The 22,271-nt window shown below is 31.2% G+C and overlaps 1 protein-coding gene and 2 long non-coding RNA genes across 3 annotated transcripts in view; 1 reads left to right on the top strand and 2 right to left on the bottom strand.

Annotated features, from left to right (window-relative positions):
- Positions 1-22,271, bottom strand: part of LOC139484823 (uncharacterized) — a 452,262-nt gene that overhangs the window by 277,379 nt on the left and 152,612 nt on the right. The window lies entirely within an intron of this gene.
- Positions 1,400-2,355, bottom strand: LOC139484791 (uncharacterized). The gene is made up of 2 exons (XR_011655154.1): positions 2,236-2,355; positions 1,400-1,607 (listed from the first exon to the last, which is right to left on the bottom strand). It is a non-coding gene; the product is annotated as an uncharacterized lncRNA (long non-coding RNA).
- Positions 19,571-21,830, top strand: LOC139484790 (uncharacterized). Its single transcript, XM_071268758.1, has one exon. The coding sequence runs from the start codon at positions 20,284-20,286 to the stop codon at positions 21,436-21,438; it is 1,155 nt and encodes a 384-aa protein (XP_071124859.1). The 5' UTR covers positions 19,571-20,283; the 3' UTR covers positions 21,439-21,830.

The raw sequence follows: 22,271 nt of genomic DNA, 5'->3' as shown, positions 1-22,271 counted from the left end.
TAATTCTTCCCATGGGAACAAATTTTCTTCCCATGGGAACAATTTTTCTTCCCATGGGAACAATATTTCTTCCCATGGGAACAAATCTTCTTCCCATGGGAACAATTTTTCTTCCCATGGGAACAATTTTTTTTCACATAGGAACAATTTTTCTTCCCATGGGAACATACTATATTACAATATATTACAATACAAACATTATTTTCCATTTGAATTTTTTTCTTCAGAAAAATTACAATTTGTTGCAAATACTGGATATATGAGAATAAAAGAGAATATACTTCTGCCTTAGCTGGATGGAAAGCTGTAGGGCATAACACATTTTTGGAACCTTGTAAAACATCTCAGAAAAGTAGATTTGTCTCCGGGACAAGTTTGCAATTCCGCTGAGTGCAAAAGTTGTTCACCTTAATTTTTGGAGTTACGTCAAAATGAAGTTGATAACTTGGTTGGTATTGGTTCCCTGATATTTGTCCTAAAAATTTTTGGCTCTAGCACCACTGTTAAAAAAGTTATGCCCCTTTTTTCAACAATTTCCTTAGAGGAATAGTTGTTTTCCTCAAGGGAAATCAAATTTCCCTAAAGGAAAAAGATTTTTTCTCAAAGGGAAATTGTTTTTTCCTCAAGGGAAATTGTTTATTCAAGGGAAAAAGATTTCCTTCAAGACAACAAATTTCCTCTAAGGAAATCATTGTTCTTCAAATTTCCTCTAAGGAAATTTCTGAACATCAAATTTCCCTTATTTGTTCTTGTTAAACATTTCTTCTCTATACCATGTATACAAACAGTATGAATATAATTATTACAAGACTGTATAGTTGATGCAAATATTGAATATTCAAAACTTTCATAAATGTTTGACTCAACATTTTAATGACATTGAAAATTGATAAAGTCTGACTGTTTAGATCTAGGTATTGTTCATACTTTTTATAAAATTTAACTATGATTTATAAAAAAAAATTGTAGCAAATGATTCTGTTTTCTTTGTAATTGTTTCAATGCAATACATTAATAAGCAACCAATTTGAATGTCATACCATTTGTGATGTTCTAAAGAATTTGTTTATATATTTGCAGATTAAATAATAAAATATACACTTTTCGTGTTATTTTAAATTAAAATTGTCTTCTGTTTCAGCTTGTGTACAGTTATTCAATCCACTACGTAAGAATTCAGTGAATACATTATTCCATTCACTTAACATTTTCCTTCAATTCTAAGAGAAAACATTTTTGCAAATTGTTCTTCAATGATCTTCTTCCGTATATTTGATATGAGGGAGCGATGTAAATGAGTGGATAAAACTGGTGTTCCTTTTTTCAACATAAAATAGTATTTGTTCTGCATTCTCCTTTCTTTCGAATAATATATATAATATGTTGTTGCTTTTATGCAATAGTGTTTTTGTGTATCTATGATAGAACTCCATTTTGTTTATGGGCATTATCATGTGATAATGATGAAATTTCCTGTTTCTTTTTTGCAGGAAAGCACACATTCCAGTTCAAATTAATCCAATTATGCACTTTGTAAATAAATTTCAACTTTAAGTTTCCTCTTCAGTAATGACCTATTGATCATGAAAACCAAGATGTCTGATCACCTATAAATACACAAAATAAACAAATAAAATGTTATAAATGGAGAGAGAAACAGCAATAAATGTTTTTCATATGTATCTTTCTTTATTAAAATTCATTAAGTAAAGTTGAACCTTGGGAAAAATAATTAGCTGTGATGTAGACTAGAAAGTATAAAACGCAAAATAAAGTATTCACGAAAAATTAGTTGATTTACATTAGTCCAGTCTGTGTTTGCAGGAAATTTACATCATAGGTTGCCATATTCCTATTGTGCCTGTCCAAAGTTCAGAGCCTGTAGTTTTTGTAAGTTTAGTCTGACACTAAAATTTAGTGGTTGTTGTTGTTGTTGTTTCATACCGGTTATATTTATTTTTTGTAATTTATTTTGTAATAAACTAGGCAATTAGTTTTACAGTTTGGACATGTTGGATTGTTTCAATTTTTCATCTTTGGGTCTTTTATAGCTGCCTACTTTGACTATAGGGTATGGATTTTCTCATTATTGAAGGTCGTCACAGGCCTACAATTGCTTTCTTAAAGCCATGATAGTTTTCATATTTAATATACCACATCTTTTAATTTTTATAGTAATCATGATTATCATCTTTCAAGTTCAACAACTTTAAAAAAAAAATAAAGTGGCCTTACCATTTAGGTTTAGTTTGCTTCTGCAAATTTTAAATTGCCTATCATTTCTGCTGTTTATAATTTCTCTGTATCTTCTATAGTTCTTGTCCTATACATAAAAGAGTAAAAGCTATTATTGAATGGCATCTTGCATCAATATTTTTTTTTGCTGTTTAATGTACATGATGTATATTAATGTGTGTTTAATAAGAAGAGTGCACACGCTGAAATGTCTCGCCTTCTTTTACTAATCATTGATAATATGTTGATAGTCCTAAGTATAAAGCTTTATCACAACTGTCACATAAACTTAACATTAACCAAGATAAAGACTAATGAACCATGCCAGGCAGACATATACAGCTAACAATGCTTCAATGCAACAATTATAGTTGACCTATTACTTATAGTTTAAGAAAAATAGACCAAATCACAAAAACACTGATCAATGAACCGTGAAAATGAGATCAAGGTCAAATAAAACCTGCGCCACTGACCATGCTGACATATAGATCATAAAATATTTCTATACACCAAATACAGTTGACCTATGGCTTATAGTATTTAATAGATAAAGACCAAAACTCAAAAACTTAACTTTGACCACTGAACCATGAAAATGAGGTCAAGGTCAGATGACATCATCCCACTAGACATGTACACCTAAATACAATCATTTCATACAACAAATATAGTAGACCTATTGCATAAAGTATGAGAAAAACAGACCAAAACACAAAAACTTAACTATAACCACTGAACCATGAAAATTGTCATAAATAGCATAGACACCTCTTAGTTTTGAGAACAACATGCGTTAATTGTGCAAGTATAATCATTGATAAATCATGCACAGGATTGACTTTTTAAAAAAAAGCCTATACATTGTTGTATATTGAAATTTTCTGAAAATATTGCATGCATTTATTAATATGACCAATTTCAAGAAATGCGCAAAGATGTGAGATGATTTATATAATTGTAATTTCAGGAGGCCTTTGTGACCTTTGTATGATTTTTATTTTAGTTTCTTTTTTTATATCGAAGAGTTTAATATGACGTCCATTATCACTCAACTAGTATCTGAGTATACATTTTTGTTTAATGGCAAGCTAAAGCATGCCTCACAGGCAGGGATCCAGGAGGGTCTGAGGGTTGGACATGTTGGAACCCCCTTTCTTCATTGTTCTTTATTGGACGATCAATGCATTTGAATTTTAAAATTAACAACATTCGAACGTAAATATATTTCAAAACTAAGATGCTGCAATGTAAAATCCCAGTAGAGCTGGGAAGATGGTAATAAGTCATTCCAAAAGAAAAAAGGACATGCAATCTGTGTTTAACTGCAATTGGCAATGAATTCCATTATTTATTTGAATGCAATTCTTTATTAGTTAAAAAATATCAGAAATCAGCATATTCCAGAGTACTATGTGAAATATCAGAATTAAGCAAAAATGAAAGGACTAACTGTCATTGACAAATATTAACTTATTACTTAAAAATGTGTCTATATATAATTCATTTCAAAGTTAACTAAAATATTATAATGTTAAAATATTATAATATAAAGTAATTTTCCATATATTTTATTTCTAAGTTGTTTTATTTATTTTTCTAATTGCATGTGATTGTATTTGGTAATTTACCTCTTAATTGTTTCACATGTCAATGTGACGGAGTGTTTTTCAAATAAAGCAGATTGTATTGTATTGTATTGAATGGGTACATGTAGTTGGACCCCCCCCCCCCCCATTTGTCTTTGGTTAGGAACACCTCCTCGGGTTGTGGGATTTTCTCGTTGCATTGAAGACCCATTGGTGCCCTTTGGCTGTTATCTGCTCTTTGGTCTTTTGATACATTCCCCATTTACATTTCGATTTTATATTCAGTTCTATTATAAGTATTAGACTTCTTGTTGATTTGGTTTCACATTTCGGCTTCGTCAGAGGAAAGCGTTCCAGAAATAAAATAGCCTTGCAAGACGTCATAATTATTTGGACTAGATTTGCACCACCATCAACATTGTAAAGCTTGTCTCACTGTGGAAGAAATGAGTTTGGCGCGTTTACAAAAATACAATTGTCTGTGCTGACAGGGGAGTGTGTGTGCATACCATTATTAAATTTTCTAAACCTTCTTTTTCAACATTTTGTGCATTTCTTGGTAATATACTGTCAGACCTCGAATGCTGCTTTACAAAAACGATCAACTTACAAGTAATGTAGGGGAAGGAAACTAGCTAAAAAGACCAAAAATAAGCCACAACTAATGGGGTCTCATTTGGGGGTTCTGTTCACGTATCTCGCTTTATAGTTACTATTTATTTTTTTTAGATTCCCGCATCCCGCTTACACTATGTAAGTAAACAATTCTAATATTTTTGTAATTTCCTATGTCCCGCTAAACTTCATTTCCAGTTTTCACGGCACAAAATTTTGACTATTAGTGACACTAAGTACTGTGGTATTTTACCAATAGTAAGGCCATATATTTCGGTGTGTAGAAATACCGCAAAGGAATTCTTAATGGCGCTGACTAAGAAGAAAGTTTTTGCATTAAGCAGAGGCGGATCCAGGGGGTGGTCACCCGGTGCCGGTGACCACCCCTTGGGTTTGCAAAAATGGTGCACCATGTACCAAAAAATGGTGCACATTGAACATTTTGAAAAATAAATTCGTCGATCAAATCAATTTGTTTATCGTAATCACCAGTCATAAAGTTAAATACATGTACCTTGACAGGTATGTTTATACAATGAACATGTAATCAACAATCGCTAGTTACTTGGTCGATTTCTTTGATGTTAATGTTTAAAAATGAAAACAGTCCACAATCTTAAATGTTTTTAGCAGGTACTTTTTTTACATTACGTTTATCTGAATTTTTAAAGTGTGTATAATAACTTTTCTCGACCAATGATATTTTTTTTACAATGATGCCAAAATTCAAAAATAATTTTAAAGTCACATAAATATTCTATATTGAATGAATACCCCCGTTCCATCATCTGTTTGTCTAAAAGTTTCGTTCATTCCAATTTTTTAGTAACTTATACCCTCTTTCCTTCAGGAAACGCCACAAATCAGCCCCCTTTGAAGTACCGACGACTTGAAATGGACCTAGCATTGATACGAATAAAAGTGATCAGATTAAAGAAACAACCTCCAACTTACATATAAGTACAAACGACATTGGTTTTGTAAAACAATCAACACGTAAATTAACAAACAAAGAGAAATTTAATTTAATAAGAAATCATTTCCAACCTGGAATAAAATATAACTTTCCTATAAAAAATATGCAGGAAAGAACAAACTGTCTCAGCTGAATTGGCTAAATCGCTATGATGGGCTAGTGTACTCACCTTCACAAGAAGGAGCTTACTGCATATACTGTGCTCTGTTTGAGGTTGATAGTTTGGGAACATTATCATGCAACCCATTAACAGATATGGCACATGCAAGTACAAGACTTAACTAGCATTTCGGCCATGATGAGAAATCATGCAAAAAAAGTCATACTGAAGCTAGAGCAAACGCTCAACTTTTTCTTGACAACATTAAGCAAAGGACTACTGATATTAATAAGGACACTAAAACGATGTTTTAAGATCACAGAGAATATGGATATATAGGAGGATATATGATTAAATACCTCATATCTGTAAAGTTAGGTATCAATAGATATTGTAATTTTGAAGTTAAATGACTTTTTAATCAACGCGTGCCACTCGGCACGTGACCAACGGCTTATTGCAAATTCACTAATCATCTTTTTTTAACCATGTTTCACATAAAAATAACACATCATAACTATTTATTAAGTTCAAGAAATCACTGTCATCATAACAAGACTCTAAGCCATTAATGTTCCATGATAAATATTTTAAAGTGTATGCATGTTCTCTGGGTAACCGCTAAGGTTTATATTCCTGGCCGCCAACATGAATTTTGTCCCTGACAAAGTAGGCTTTTACATTTTGGTCTCTGAGTTCTTTCATGAGTGGTAGTAGTTCTTTCCTGCGTTGTTGAACATCTGTTGGTAACTGTTCCGATATTCCAAACGACGAATTTTTCAATGTTTTAGCGTTTTTTCGCACTAGTTCACGGTGTACATATGAAGAGAATTTGGCTAATATTGGTCTGGTCTTCCCGCCTTTTCTACCAATAAAACATGATTAAAACATGTTTTTTGTACTGCCTCTTATTAACAGAAACTAAAATCTCATTAAAAATGAAAAATCAGAATATATTTTAATATAAAATTTGTAGAACAGAAGTTAAATATCCCATAAAACATCATGAATCATTATACATGCAGAGACCAAAGCAGCAAAGATATAGTCAATAGAATCTATTTGCATTTGCCTATGTTCTATCCTTATAAAACCTTGCTGTGGGGCATGGTCTCTGACATCAGAAAAATGAATGAAGTATTGGCAACTGGACGTTGTAGCAACCAAATATAAATTCTCACTTTTCCGTGAAGTGTTCACAATTATTTGTCTTTTTAAAATTAAAAGGATTAAAAATTCCCAAACTGAAAAGAGTTGAAAATACTTTATTTCTTTAGAAGTAAAAATTATAACAGACAGAATAAATACGGCAGAAACAAACAATGGGAAAAAAATAGAGAACAATTTGAAATACCATATATACATGTTTAAACAGTATACTAGCAGATTATGAACGGGTCAAGGTTGAGCGAATGTGAATTTCTACCTATTACACTATTTTAAAAGGTGACAATCACTTTTTTGAGGCACGTGTCGAATACACATTAACTTTCTAATTAAAAAAGGTATAATTGTAAAATTTAAAATTATGAATTTTTACAAAGTCTATTTTTATATGCCATGTCCTTTGTAACAGTTGTATCATTCCATCAGGTCCTTAGTGCACAATTTTGTTCTTAGTGCACTAAGGAGGTCCTTTGCGGTATTACTACGGACCCCATATATTTGAAGCTGTTCAAAATACTGTACATTATAGGTACGTGTATCAGATTGAACAATAATTGTCATATATATAAAAAGAATAAGTAATCTGGTATGAAATATGTCCACTGGAACGACCGTGCAAGTGCTATATATATATTATAGCCTGTCAAGGTCGTTAAAAACTTCCATTTGTTGTTGTCCACTGAAAATAAGCTCTTGAATACACGAATCCCCGTTTTATTAATGCCAAATATTTTTGTTAGTATTTCTTATTCTTTTTCTTATGATTTTATCACATTTTTTTTGTGAAATTTTCTGTGTGGTTGAACATGAAATTGCCTCCGATGCTACAAAGAAAATTTGTTTAATGTCAAATGTTGGAATATATGCTAAGTATTACACGTGGACAGGATGTTCCCCAAGAAATTAGTTATACATACCCCGAGGGTACACGCTAGTGTCATATGGAAAATTACTGGGTCACCTGTAAGATGGTAATCAGCCATGCAACTAATCAGGTTACTTAGCTGACCATGTCACTTCAATTTAAAGTTTATCGGTAGATCAAAATGATAAATTCGTTTTAATTAAACATTTCAGATCTAAAGGATTTATCATTATAATGAAGTGAAATAATTAAACCATATCGTATTATTTCTCAAAAGATTATTTATTTTCATATTTTTTTTTATCTATGCCGGGAAAGAATTGAAAACTATATTTATAATTTTTAAATTTATTTTATAAAAAATCCGTGTAGGTCTCATGAAATGGAACCCACGCATGCCTACTTAATATTTATAAAGGAGTAGTTTCAGTAAGACCCCTTTTCGGCCCCAAAATATAGCAGTTTTACTAAATTGTATAGAACTAGAACCGAACACCTGTTTTGGGATATATATACATATAGTTAATTTACCGTAAATAACCGCGAGAAAATGAATAATACACAAGTTGATAATTGTCTCTTCTCTGCTTATTAATTTGCATGCAATATTTTCTCTGATTTACTTGTGAGATCACCGACACTAATAATAATTACCTAAAAAAAATAGGTGCTCCGTACTGGGAAGATCATATCGGATCCTATCAATTTATTGGTTCCTTTCCCCCCAATTAAATGAGTCTACACGTCTCCTTAGAAAAAATGCCTTGCAATGCGTCTGGACTACTAAGTACTTCCATATAATTTCGAAAACAGATAATAATCTTTTTCACTGGATGAGATTGGGCTGACGGATTTTTAAATTGAAATGTATTAATTTTTATTAATATAGCACAAGTTTTACAAGGCAAGATTATTCACCCTTTTCGCCCTACAAATCAAATGGTTGCCTCCTTACACCTACACGAGCTAAAACATATACATATGAACATTTGATATCATTTATTTTGTGTGACAACTCTTCACCAATGACCTGAGTGAAAGGTTGATATGGGCAGATCCAGAAATTTCCATTTTTTTTTTTTTAAATTGGGGGGGGGGGGGGGGGGGGGGGGCAGAGGGGGATGCTTGCTCCAGTCATGCTTCAATGATTCCCTATATAATCAAAAAAATATTTCACACCAAAAAGGGGGGCGGGGCTTTCTCCTTAATAAGAAATCTCTGTTTTCAGGCATAGGCTCATATAAATTTGCCTTTTGAAGAACTGAAATAAATATGAAACGGCTAATGAGTTTTCAGATGCTTTACATTAAAATACATCATGTACATACATGTGACATACACAATTATATATAAATGTAGAATCAAATCTTGATAAATGTATGTAGTTGAAATTGTTAGCTTTAAACATTAAAAAAATGAACTCCCAAAGTTTAAACACAATTAAGAATGACCATGTACATGATGTAGTCTGTAATGTATGCCATTGCCATGAAGCTAGATCATTGTAGGTAAACTGTCATCTATTCCCTTAAATCTTTGTCCCCAGTCACTCCAAGTTTGATTTAAATTTATAGTCAAGTATATATCTACTCTATTAGGTCTCTAGTTTGGATAGTGTATAACTTGCAAATTAAAATCATACTCCTTCCAAATTTCTTTCTTTAAAATATTATGGATGAAATAGCAAGTAAAGGATGAAATTAAATTGGATGAAATGTGTTAATTTTTTTTGGTAAAGTCATGAAAGTAGTATGTCTGAAGTTGTCAAACTTAATTATAGACCCTTCGGGGGCGGATCCAGTCATTTTAAAAAGGGGTTTCCTAACCCAGGACAAAAAGGGGGGGGGATAATTACATGTCCCCATTCAAATGCATTGATAGTTCAAAAAAGGGGGGTCTTTGACACATTCCCCATTCCCATTCTCAATTTATCATGTAGTCGTCGTAGTCCAAAGACACTTGGTTTTCCCATAATTACTTTTAGTATAAGTTAACAGAAATCTATGAAACTCAAACACAGGGTTTGTGACCAGAGTTTTTGTCCAGAGTTTAGGAATTACATGAATTAGGGGCCAAAAGGGGCCAATATTAAACTTTTGTTTGATTTTATAGAAAATTGAATTATTGGGGTTCTTTGATATATATATATATATTCCAAATCTAACTGTGTATTTAGATTCCTAGTTTTTTGGTCCTGTTTAAATTGGTCTATCTTAAGGTTCAAAGGGTCCAAAATTAAACTTATTTTGATTTTAATAATATTTAAATTCTTGGTGTTCTTTAATCATGTTAATATGCTGAATCTGAATATTTACTTAGATTTTTAGTATGGGCCCAAATTTCAAGTTGGTCCAAATTGGGGTCTAATATTTTACTTTGTTTGATTTAAAAAAAAAAAATATATGGGGTTCTTTGATATGCTGAATCTAACCATTCATTTAGATTTTTGATATTTTGGCCCGTTATCAAATTGGTCCACATTGAGATCTAAAGGGTCCAAAAATGAACTTTATTTGATTTCATCAAATAATGAATTATTTGGGTTCTTTGATCATGTTGATATGCTGCATCTAACCATGTATTAAGATTTTGAATATTGGACCATTTTAGAGGTTAATTGTCAATTTAAAATTTTTAAGTACTTGGACCACATTCATTCAATGTCAGAAACCTATGCTGCATCAACTATTGAATCACAATCCAAATTTACAATTCAGAGTTGTATCCATAAAATTGAGAATGGAAATGGGGAATTTGTCCAAAAGACAACAACCCGACCAAATAAAAAAACAACAGCAGAAGGTCACCAACAGGTCTTCAATGTAGCGAGAAATTCCTGCACCCGGAAGCGTCCTTCAGCTGGCCCCTAAACAAATATATACTATTTCAGTGATAATGAACGCCATACTAATTTCCAAAGTGTACACAAGAAACTAAAATTAAAATAAAACAAGACTAACAAAGGCCAGAGGCTCCTGACTTGGGACAGGCGCAAAATGCGGCGGGGTTAAACATGTTTGTGAGATCTCAACCTCCCCCTTTACCTCTAACCAATGTAGAAAAGTTTGAATTGAATGTTGTGTCCATACTTGCTCCAACTGTTCAGGGTTTAAAGTGTACGTTTGTATCAAGCTGAGCCATGCATAGCATTCGTATTGGTTATTTATATATTAATTTGAAATTTTGACGAGTGAGACACATACAGATTATACTGTAAACAATATTTCAGAGTTTAACGTAGTCAAGCAAAACAAATCATAGAAGAATAGTTGAATCATGTTTTTGTTGTCCAATGAAAAATTAGTACGAACACCAAGAAAAAGTATGGGAATGTTTGTTTTTTAAACTATTGACCAGTGTGAAAGTCTTTGAAAGTCATGACTGACAAAAAGTTTGTGAAATGAAATAGCACAAATATTCCATTCTTATAAAATATTATTGTATATAAAGAAAATACTGATGTTTAATAATAGTTTTTACCCTTTTTATGTTTTATAGGACAAGAAATATAGAAAAATAATGAAAAATATAAACAGTTTCAATAGAAATGAGCAACAAAACAAGATAAACAGAATACAACAAGGCCTAAATGGTAAGACCACTTCTATATACTGTAAATTCAGAAATTATTGCTTGCATTTATTATTGTGATTTTTCAGGGAATGGACAACTTATTTTGATTACAAAAAAAATCTGCATCAATTATATATACATGATATATATATGTTTCTGTTATCAAAATATGATTTCTTATTTTTGCGATACTCACCCAGTCACATTAATCGCATTACTAAAAACCTCTGGATAATTTCTAAATTACAGTAATAAACATGATAAAAGTAATTGCCTTTGAATGATGACTCTTATAAAAATAAGAAGATGTGGTATGGTAAATGAGTGACTTATCCACCAGAGTTCAAAGAAGTGGATGCAAGAAATTAAAGGCCAATGATGGGCTGGCCTTCAATAATGAGACAACACTTCCTTTATAGGTCAGCCAATAAAGATCCCAACATGAAAAGATTTAAACAATCCAATTTAGTTCAACATGTTCAAAAACAATAACAATTAATAAAAAAATATCATGTCAGTGAGCACTCAACCTCTTACCTGACCATAATATAGGACATTTGTTTCAAATAACACAACATATGAACATTCTATAACAACTTTTGCAAGTGGCTAAACTTTAAATATCACTGCAAGGCACTAAACAACGAATATTAAATCTTGGACACAAAGCACTGAAATTAGAGAACTCATATAAAGCATGACAAGTAAGAATATCAAATGAAAGTTTCTCAAATGTTAAAGTCATATGAAACGAGTGAGTGATGAAAAATAAAGTTTGTCCAACTTTTGAACCAATGCATGTATACATCATAAACTTAGTCCTCTGTGCACGATTTTATCATTATTTTCACAAGTATATCATATAAATCGTCAATTTTTTTTTCTCTCTGTTTGTTATGATTTAACAAATAATGCTGCTAATTAAATGCCGTGTTTTGAAGCTGAGTTTTACCGATTGTCACCTTATAGTAAACAAATCACAAAAAGCATGTGTTTAACATGTATAATCAGCTATTTGTTTATTTCAATGACAGATCCATGCGCATTGTGGTCACCGGATTTTTACAAGGAGGGTTACGCTCGGGTCACTATGTATATCGAAATTATGTATCGGTGAATTGCTTCCTGGAAGCAAGCAATTAAAAATAAGTAAACTTCTTCTAAATGTGGACAGATTAAAGAATTTTCCTCAGAAAAAAGTATATGTACTTAAGTTGCATAATGAAAACTATCCATTTAGTTATAAAAAACATAATTATTATACATATTTTTTTTTTATTTGAGGTTTCTTATGACTTTAATTCAAACATGATAAAATAAGCTTATTTATATTGCTGTTTTTTTCTCCATTTATCATGTTTATAACTTTTTTTTTATTTTGTGTATTTATAGGTCAGATATCTTGGTTTTTATGATCATCGTCAGGTCCTGCAAGTCTATACTGAAGAGGAAACTTATTTGTTAATACTTTTCTACATAATGTGCTAATTGGATTAATTAATGTGAAATGAACACAATTGTGTGTTTAATAGAAAAAATTCTACAAAATTGCTATAAACAAAATGGAGTACTATCAAAGATGCACAAGAACACAATGGTGTAAAATGTAACAACCTACATATTCACTGATGGATTATGGAGAAATTAAGAAAAAAAAAAGTATCTTTGTCATGTTTGTTGTCGAAATAAACACATGCGTTATCCATTCATGTACATAATATCCATTCATGTACATAATATTATGTACATGGCTCTCCATCATATCAAATATACAGAGAAGATGTTTGAAGAACAAGTTGCCAAAATTTATTCAACCAATTGAAGGAAGATGTCTTGTGGATGGAATTATTTATGCACTGAACTGTTATGTAGGGGGTAGAATAAATATACACAACAGCTGAAACAGAAGACAAGTTAATTTGACATGAAAAGTGTTTATTTTATATAATCTTTTGTATCAACATGATCAATAATTCAGTCTAGGAGAAAATATATTTATACTGTTTGTCAATGTTTGTACTGTCGTTTGTGTACTGTTATGAAATTTTTATAGAGGAAAAACATTTCCTTAAGGGAAATTTGATGTTCAGAAATTTCCTTAGAGGAAATTTGAAGAACAATGATTTCCTTAGAGGAAATTTCCTCAAAGGAAAATTTGAAGCGGCAAATTTCCTCAAAAGAAAAAGAATTTCCTCAAAGGAAATAATTATGCAGCAAATTTCCTAAGGGAAATCTTTTTCCCTTGAGGAAAACTCTTTTTCCTCTGAGGAAATTGTTGAAAAAAGGGGCATAACTTTTTCAACAGTGGTGCTAAAGCCAAACATTTTTAGGACAAATATCAGAGAACCAATACCAATCATTGAAGTTATCAACTTCATTTTGACTTAAACTCCAAAAATTAAGGTGACAACTTTTGCACTCTGACAGCGGAATAGCAAACTTGTCCTGGATACTGTTAATATTCTTATACAAGACCTGTTTATTTTCTCTTGCTTATGACCTTAGATATATTATTAATGCTGTATGTTTATGCTTATGACCTTAGATATTATTGCTGTATGTTTATGCTTATGAAATTAGATATATTATTGCTGCATGTTTATACTTTTGACCTTAGATACATTATTGCTGTATGCTGATTGTCACTTGCTTATGACCTTAGATATATATATTATTGCTGCATGTTTTTTTTTAAATGCTTATGACCTTAGATATATTATTGCTGTTTGTTGATTGTCACTTGCTTATGACCTTAGATATATTATTGCTGCATGTTTATGCTTATGACCTTAGATATACTATTGCTGTATGTTGATTGTCTTTTGCTTATGACCTTAGATATACAATGTATAATATTGCTGCATGTTTATGCTTATGACCTTAGATATATTATTGCTGCATGTTTATGCTTATGACCTTAGATATACTATTGCTGTATGTTGATTGTCTTTTGCTTATGACCTTAGATATACAATGTATAATATTGCTGCATGTTTATGCTTATGACCTTAGATATATTATTGCTGCATGTTTATGCTTATGAACTTAGATATACTATTGCTGTATGTTGATTGTCTTTTGCTTATGACCTTAGATATACAATGTATAATATTGCTGCATGTTTATGCTTATGACCTAAGATATATTATTGCTGCATGTTTATGCTTATGACCTTAGATATACTATTGCTGTATGTTGATTGTCTTTTGCTTATGACCTTAGATATACAATGTATAATATTGCTGCATGTTTATGCTTATGACCTTAGATATATTTATTTATTGCTGTATGTTTATTGTCACTTGCTTATGACCTTAGATATATTATTCATGTTATTTGTGCAGGTTTATTGACACTTGCTTAAGTTATTTTATTGCTGTTTGTTTTACTTTCTGTTTTTGTTTCACACATTTTACTTGATGGTGTTATCTCAGTGAAAGATGAAATATTAAAACACAAGTGCCTTATTTGTTATACCAATTGTAATGTTTTGTCTTTTTGAAAATGATATTCTCAAATGTACATAACTCAAATTAAGAAGTGTTGAAATTAAGTAAGGATATGGTATGTGATTGCCAATGAGACAACTAAAAACCAGAGATAAAGGTATTTTCAGCCAGTGACTGAACAGCCGTCAACAATGAGCAAGACCTATCAACATTTAAATGTCTGCATGAAAAAAATACAAAAACATTCAAATGGATAAACATAAGACACTGTGTGCAATGGTGTGAAAGCTATATATGCAAAACTATATACTGAAAATTCAGAAATTATTGCTAGCAATTGTAAGTGCGATTTTTCTCAATTTCATCATTTTTTTGTGTGCAAAATTTAGAATAATCCTGTTTAGTTCATAAAAAATTTCAATATGCAAGTGTATATTATTGTGATTATAACCCTGTCACTATTTTCACAATAATAAAAACAGCAATAATTTCTGAATTTATAGTAGTTAAATTTTTGACACATAGTGATTTACTTTCAATTGAGCATGCCAAGACAAAAATCGTAGAACACACAATTATATGTTTCTACAATTAAGATTCAAAGAAATATTTGTACCCAAATAACTTAGTCCGTTTTGTGAAATTGCTTCACTCATGCAATGAGAGGATTTTTTATGTTTTCTTTTTAGTTATATCACTTCCCATGTGAACAATTATTGTTCCCATGGGAAAACATATTGTTCCCAAGGGAAAAATTATTGTTCCCATGGGAAAAATTATTGTTCCCATGGGAAAAAATATTGTTCCCATGGGAAAAGTATTTTCCCATGGGAAGAAAAGGAGTTCCCTTGGGAAGAAAAATTCCCTTGGGAAATTTAAAGTTTCCCTTGGGAAATTTAGAACTTCCCATGGGAACAAACAATTTACTTATGTTCCCATGGGAACTTTAAAGTTCCTATGGGAACTCTAAACTTCCCATGGGAAAAGTAATTTTTCCCATGGGAACTTTCAATGTTCCCATGGGAAATTCTAATATTCCCATGGGAATTATCAAATTTCCCATGGGAAATGTACTTTTAATCAGCTGCAGTGACAAGGGTGACAACAGTGACAAGTTGGGACATATGGCATTTTTTTAATTTTTCAATAATCTATCACTGGGCAAAATTTTTTTTTGATATCTTGTAAACCGACAAAGTCAGATTTGCCGATACCGGAATGGCAAATTTGTCCCGCACAGTGTTTATTGTACGCAAGTATGGGTCTGAGGTTATGAATAAAATCTTGAAATCTTGATAATCCAAATATTCAAAAACATTTATTCGATATACAAACTAATTATGATATTCAATTGTGATCCAGGTCTTACCAAGAAGACTGTAGTCAGAGCAAAGGTATATAACAACACATCAATATAATGGTTACTATAATCATCCATATGAGGCGAACTTATGGAAACACATGATACAGTCATGAAATTGAATATTTGAAATAGTATGACCAGAAAAATACAAGACAGAGTTGTAAACTAAAGAAACTAATGTTACATATCGAATTTTTAATCCCAATGTACAAATTAGGAACCGTAGTTTTCATTCAATTTATTTATCTAAAATGTACGCTTGGGTTAAACAATGGAAATTAACACTGTATATTTATATAAACGGTCAATCTTGTAAATGAATAAATAAATTGTTGAATAAGTAAATAAATACAGAAAAGAAAAGAAAAAGAATTGTTGATATTACAATATCTATTTTAATAATTTCATATCAGATTTTGTATTGATCATATTTTAATCGTCATATGTATTTATAGACACAATGTTATTCACAACCAATAGGAATCATTTAGGCAATAATCTTTAATATATGCAAGTAAATAATATCAATTTGAATATAAAAATATTTAAAATTGTAGTAATTATTTTTTACAATAAAGCCATAGGCTTCACCAAATGTGAGATACACTACATACATTGAATAAAAGCACCGAAAGGTACACCAAATAGGGCACAAACACAGTAAATGGAACACTCAAGAACATACAAAGTCGAATTAAATGGGCAGAAGTTCAACACTGGACTGGCGTTGGTCATCATTATGAAACCTTCTGTGAAGTGTTTCAAGTCTGTCATCTATTTCAATGTGTGATCTTTTTCACGTTATTAAAACTTAAATCGTAATTCACTAAAATTTCCAAAAAGAATTGATTTCTTTTTTAGATTTAATAAACATAGATGAAATATAAGAATATTTAGGGACTTATAAAATAACTTTGTAGATTCACCGTATACAATTTAAAGGTAAACATATCTTTCAGTTATCAAATATTCACTGTTCATGATATAAATCTAAAAATACATCTCAATAATCAAGATCAAAGTATCATTGTAAGGTAAGTTTACACATTTTCTCCTCATTAATCCATTGCTCAGTTACCACATAAAGTTTTTATTTAATTTTTTTTTCCAATATAACATTTGACGATGTTCAGAGTGTAATTGATTTTGATTTTTTCTATAATATTACAGCACTGGAACTAAAGGTTTTGCATAGATATAAGAAGATGTGAGAGCCAATGAGACAATCCTCCATCCAAGTCACAATTTGTAAAAGTAAATCATTATATGTCAAATTTGGGTCTTCAACACGGTGCTTTAGCTCACACCAAGCCTCTGAGCAATGAACATCAAACTAAAAATGTATAAATTAAGGGCCCCAAAAATGACTAATGTGAAATCATTCAAACGGGAAAAACAGCAGTTTAATCCTTATAAAAGAACGTGAAACGAGAAACACTTATGAACCACATCAACAAACGAGAACTACTGAATTTCTTATTCTTTACTTATGACAGGTACAAACAAATTCATGTATACATGTATATATAATTTCTTTATCAAGATAACATGGTTATTGTAAGGTAATTTAAATAACAATTTCTGGCGAACTTTGATTAGGAACGAAAACAGACATTCCACTAAGGGATATTCCGTCACCAAGTCAGGATTTGCAACCAAAATTGCAGATTATACTTATTCAATAACCCATTTCCTCCTTTTGATTCCTTGTACAGGACCAGTGTTCCACGTGCGATTCTTTGTTAATTATATAACAAACTTCAGCTTAAACCTTTCTGCAATAAGATAAATTGCGATGTGTGTAGCATAGCAAAAACAGATATTGCGGAGTAATTGATGTTGGTTTGCTCATCCGGAAACATTAATTAGGTCTCTTTTTAAATAAATGTTATAGTTGTAATAAAACAGATTCAAGCCGAATGAAGAGTGAGACAGTATCGGAGGGACAAAATTAAATACGAAATTTGCTTGTACCTAACTTCACCAAAGGATTATGACGGTCTTGAAAGGCTATTTAAGGTCAAGTTACATAAATGGGCAATGCCACAGATTTCAGTAAAATTTTGCATTCAACCCTAACTCGATTGACTACAACTGAAAAACGGAAAAAAGTACATTTTGCTCATTTATCCTTAGAAATGTTAGATTGAATTCTTTAAAATAGGTAAATATTTGTATAGAAAGCACATAAATCTTCGACAATCTTAGATAGGATCATGAAAACACGATCTTTATCAAGTGTTTATTTGATGTTCCTGTGCACTTTATTGAGGGACCTCGTGTTATCATGAATGATAAATTTTATTGTGTAATAAAGTTGATTAAGGAATATCGCCGGCAGTGTAGCCAATCAAAATAACGTACTATAAAGAAACATATTACTAATGTTATTATATATCATTAAAATAGATTAAACGTGTCAACAACATACAGATTTTTTGAAAAAAATCTATGGAGTAGAAATTATAGATAAATTGATTTTAAGACAAATTTTAGAACGTTTTTCGTCGATTGTATGTGCTTTCTATACAAAAATTCCCCATATCTAGAGACATCAATCTGTTATATTTCAGATGATAAAAGAGACAAATGCATTATTTATCGATTTTTAGTTGTAGTCCAACGAGCCAAGGTTGTTTGCCAAATTTCAGCAAAATCTGCGACATAGCCCCATTTACTGTTCCTTTACCATAAATGATTTGCCGGTGATACCTTCTTGAGTCTTACGTCACAGGAAGGCGTCACATACAACAAAATAACCTTTCAAAACGTCATAGTTATAAGGACCAGTTAGTAAAATGTTATATAACAGCAAGGAGTTAATACAGGTTCCATATTGTTAACATGCGTGTTAAGAGTTCCGATATCGTCAGATCTTTCTGAGAACTAACCAAATATAAATCAGAAATACAGTGAGCTTGAGGTAAAAGTCCATTATTAGCCATACTTATTTGAATTCATATTAACCTTTATTTTATTTATTTGGAAAAGGACCAGTTTCATTTTCTAAAATATCGCTTTGAATTTTTTCATTTTCGAAAAAAAATATATAAACTCCAAGTTTGTATAAAAATGCTAATTTAGACGATACATTAAAGACTACAAACATTACGACATTTTGGAGTGCAGTTATTGTCACAAAACGGTGTCTGAATATCATGTTCCTTTTTCGGAGCCACGAATGTCAAGAAAACTTTAGTCTCAAAATACGATCCATAATATTATGTAACCATCACTATTATAGAATCTACGAATCGAAATGTTCTGTAATCAATACTGTAAACATTGCGAAACAAATAATTTGATACCAGCACTACTAACATACTTGTATTCATAGAAACGTTTTAAATTACAATATTTATTTTGAATCAGGGGTAGCCGCCAAAATTATATATGCTTGAAACAGTGTTATGAAAAAATTGGATCACAAATTATTGAAGCATAATTAGGGAGTCATAACTGCAAAATTAATTATTTAATATGACACACAAAAGTTAGTTTGCATTACGGATTACATCACACCTATTTCTATGCAAAGTTGGTAGCTAATTAGCCAGACATATTCTAAAATAAAACAACATTATTGGCCTAGTTTCGTGTATACCCTATGTAAACCGACTGCATTATCATTTTGACAGATCAAGTTGCACAAAAGTCATCAATAGATCTGTATCATTATTTATGTCAGAATATTGTTGGAACAGAAGAACATGTAAAAACAGTCAGAATGATGAACAATGCCCGCGACAATTCACAGAATAACAAGAACATGACAACAATCACCAGTGGAAGTTTCGGAGAGGGACTACAGATGCGAGGTAGTGATTTAGATACTATGACGGTTTTTAATCATATTGAGGTATGTGAAGACACGCCCATGTATCATAATGCTGACAACATTTATTTTATAATGGATATGAACGACACACAGCCAGGTTTCGCTATGTTACGTCTACTGCGCACCAGTACTCAAGCTATCTTTCAAGTCTGTAATAAGATATATAATGATTTCTACTTTTCAAACCTTTTATTTAAGCACAAAATAACGAATAGCAGGATTTCGACTATACATGGGCCATGTGTATCAGATAAAAAGGGATTCTGTGACTGTGCATTCTGTTTAAAAAGTAAATTATGGATAACACCAGCAATACAATGGGTAACACGATCAAATAATGCATGGCCGTCATACGACATGAAACAGGCTATTGTAAAACATGGAGTTCTTTTTGTACCTATAGGTGTAAAAGGATCGACAAATGAAGAATTAGAATGGCGCATATAATTTTCTGTTGGAGAAAAACTTCTTTTTTGTACATTTACACATACACAATTACTATGTTATGCACTTATGAAAATCCTTCTGAAAGATGTTATAGATTTAGATATAGATTGTAAAGAATTGCTTTGTTCATATTTCATGAAAACAGTTTTGTTTTGGATATGTGAAGAATTACCTTCATCAATATGGAAACCTACAAACTTGATATACTGTTTCATGAGATGTTTCAGGAGGCTTATTTATTGTGTTGAATATGCAGTTTGTCCGCACTATTTCATTCCCGAGAATAATTTATTTGAGAATAAGATACAAGGGCATTCCCAGGAAACACTTTTAAAAAGGTTGAATATTCTAAACAGTTGTGGTTGGCAATGTATCTTGTCGTCAGATCAAATCTCGATTTTCCATGCATTGTCATTTGATATTATCCAGGAATCAAATTATTCACATTTCAATAGTATTCAACAATTATTATCCCCAATTATGTTTATAACCGACATTTTGTGGACGGCTTTCCCTTTGCACTTGGAAAAAATGATTTACAATGTATTGTCCTGTAATAGTTCGAAAGTCAAATACCTGTACATTCATAATATGTCAAAGAGCTGTATCCAAAGTGGGCAATTAGTACCATTTGATGATATGTCTGGTAATAAATCAATTTATAAACAATATACAACTTATATCAGTACTCTGCTATTAAGCACTCGTCATGATGCTGTATCTGGATGGCTGCTTTTAGCTTCGTTTTTCTACAAGCGCAAACAATACAAAACAACACTTTACATTGTCCAACATTCTCTGTTAAAATGTTCACCGGAAAAGTTTATTCAATTCATGAATTTGTCAGATATTCATTATGACCTGTTAAATTCACATTTATATGAGCCAATGACTATTGTTCAGTTGTGGAAAATTTTTCGGTTAGAATTGGTCATGTTTTCTCCAGACTCTATGTTAATTCCAAAGGAATTAGAAACGGGCAAAATGTTCTTAATACCTCCAGTAGTATATGGCCATTTCCTTCGTTTTCTATGTCATTATCATCTTAACAATAGCAGGCATTACTGGGATGCACTGGGGGATCTTCAATTAACTATAGAAGAAAACTACTTCATAGAAACTCATTCTTCAGAAGCTGTCAGTTACAATATCCTAGGCATAAGTTTTCAGTTAGTAGGAGATGAAGAATCTGCAAGACAAGCTTTTTTGCGAGCAAACTGAGTTATATGCAGAATAATATCATAATATAGAGGTCATTACCTTGTCATTAATCAGCTGAATGTGATTATTTAAGAATGTAATACTCTGTTTTGTAGTTTTAAATATATTGATGTGTAAAAACGTTTACTGAATTCTAAATATGTGCGCACTGTAAACGCTTTCACAACCCTATAAAATTACTGAAAGAAGCATACGGTATTCAATACTTATTATAACATTGTTTTGATATGACAATGAAAATACAATTTCTATAAAGTTGTTCTCTTATTTAGCTGTGCACTGTATTGTGGAAACGCGTATCATCATGCAAATTACACTTCATTTTGAAATGAAGTTTGATTTCAGAATGATGCGAGTTTGATGTTAGCCAATCATAATAACGTAACATCACATGATCAGTGAAGTGTACATGCTATGTTAATATTGTTTTGCTTATCAATATATGCATGCGACTATTCTTCTAATGTTTTTCTATATAATATCTGTAACAGTTATATTTTCTGATTAATATAATACTTTTTTGAATGTATGTTTTAATGTTTGAAAATTAAAATTTACGAGGTAGTATAAACATAATTTGTTTTCATTATTTCATTGTCTAAAAGAAGTTTCCAGTTCAAAAATGCATGTGTCTCTCCATTGCGGCTCTGAAAATAATATTTAACAATTATCTCAAATGTTCAATTACGATTCTTTAAATGATTGTCCTATATATGTCTGTTACGCAAGTAAAGTATAATAACTACTGCTGTAAGTCCAGACGACCTTCATATGTATTTGTTATGTATATGTATGTGTTTATGTATCATGTTTTTTGTTATTTTGAACAATTA

This window comes from Mytilus edulis, chromosome 8 (assembly GCF_963676685.1).
Source record: "Mytilus edulis chromosome 8, xbMytEdul2.2, whole genome shotgun sequence".
Taxonomy (NCBI): Eukaryota; Metazoa; Mollusca; class Bivalvia; order Mytilida; family Mytilidae; genus Mytilus; species Mytilus edulis.
The sequence above is the reverse complement of the archived record's forward strand: the minus strand, read 5'-3'. Positions and strand labels throughout refer to the sequence as shown.

Bases quoted from the DNA above. Each gene is read 5' to 3' on its own strand.
- LOC139484790 (XM_071268758.1), top strand. From the start codon at position 20,284: ATGAAAATCCTTCTGAAAGATGTTATAGATTTAGATATAGATTGTAAA.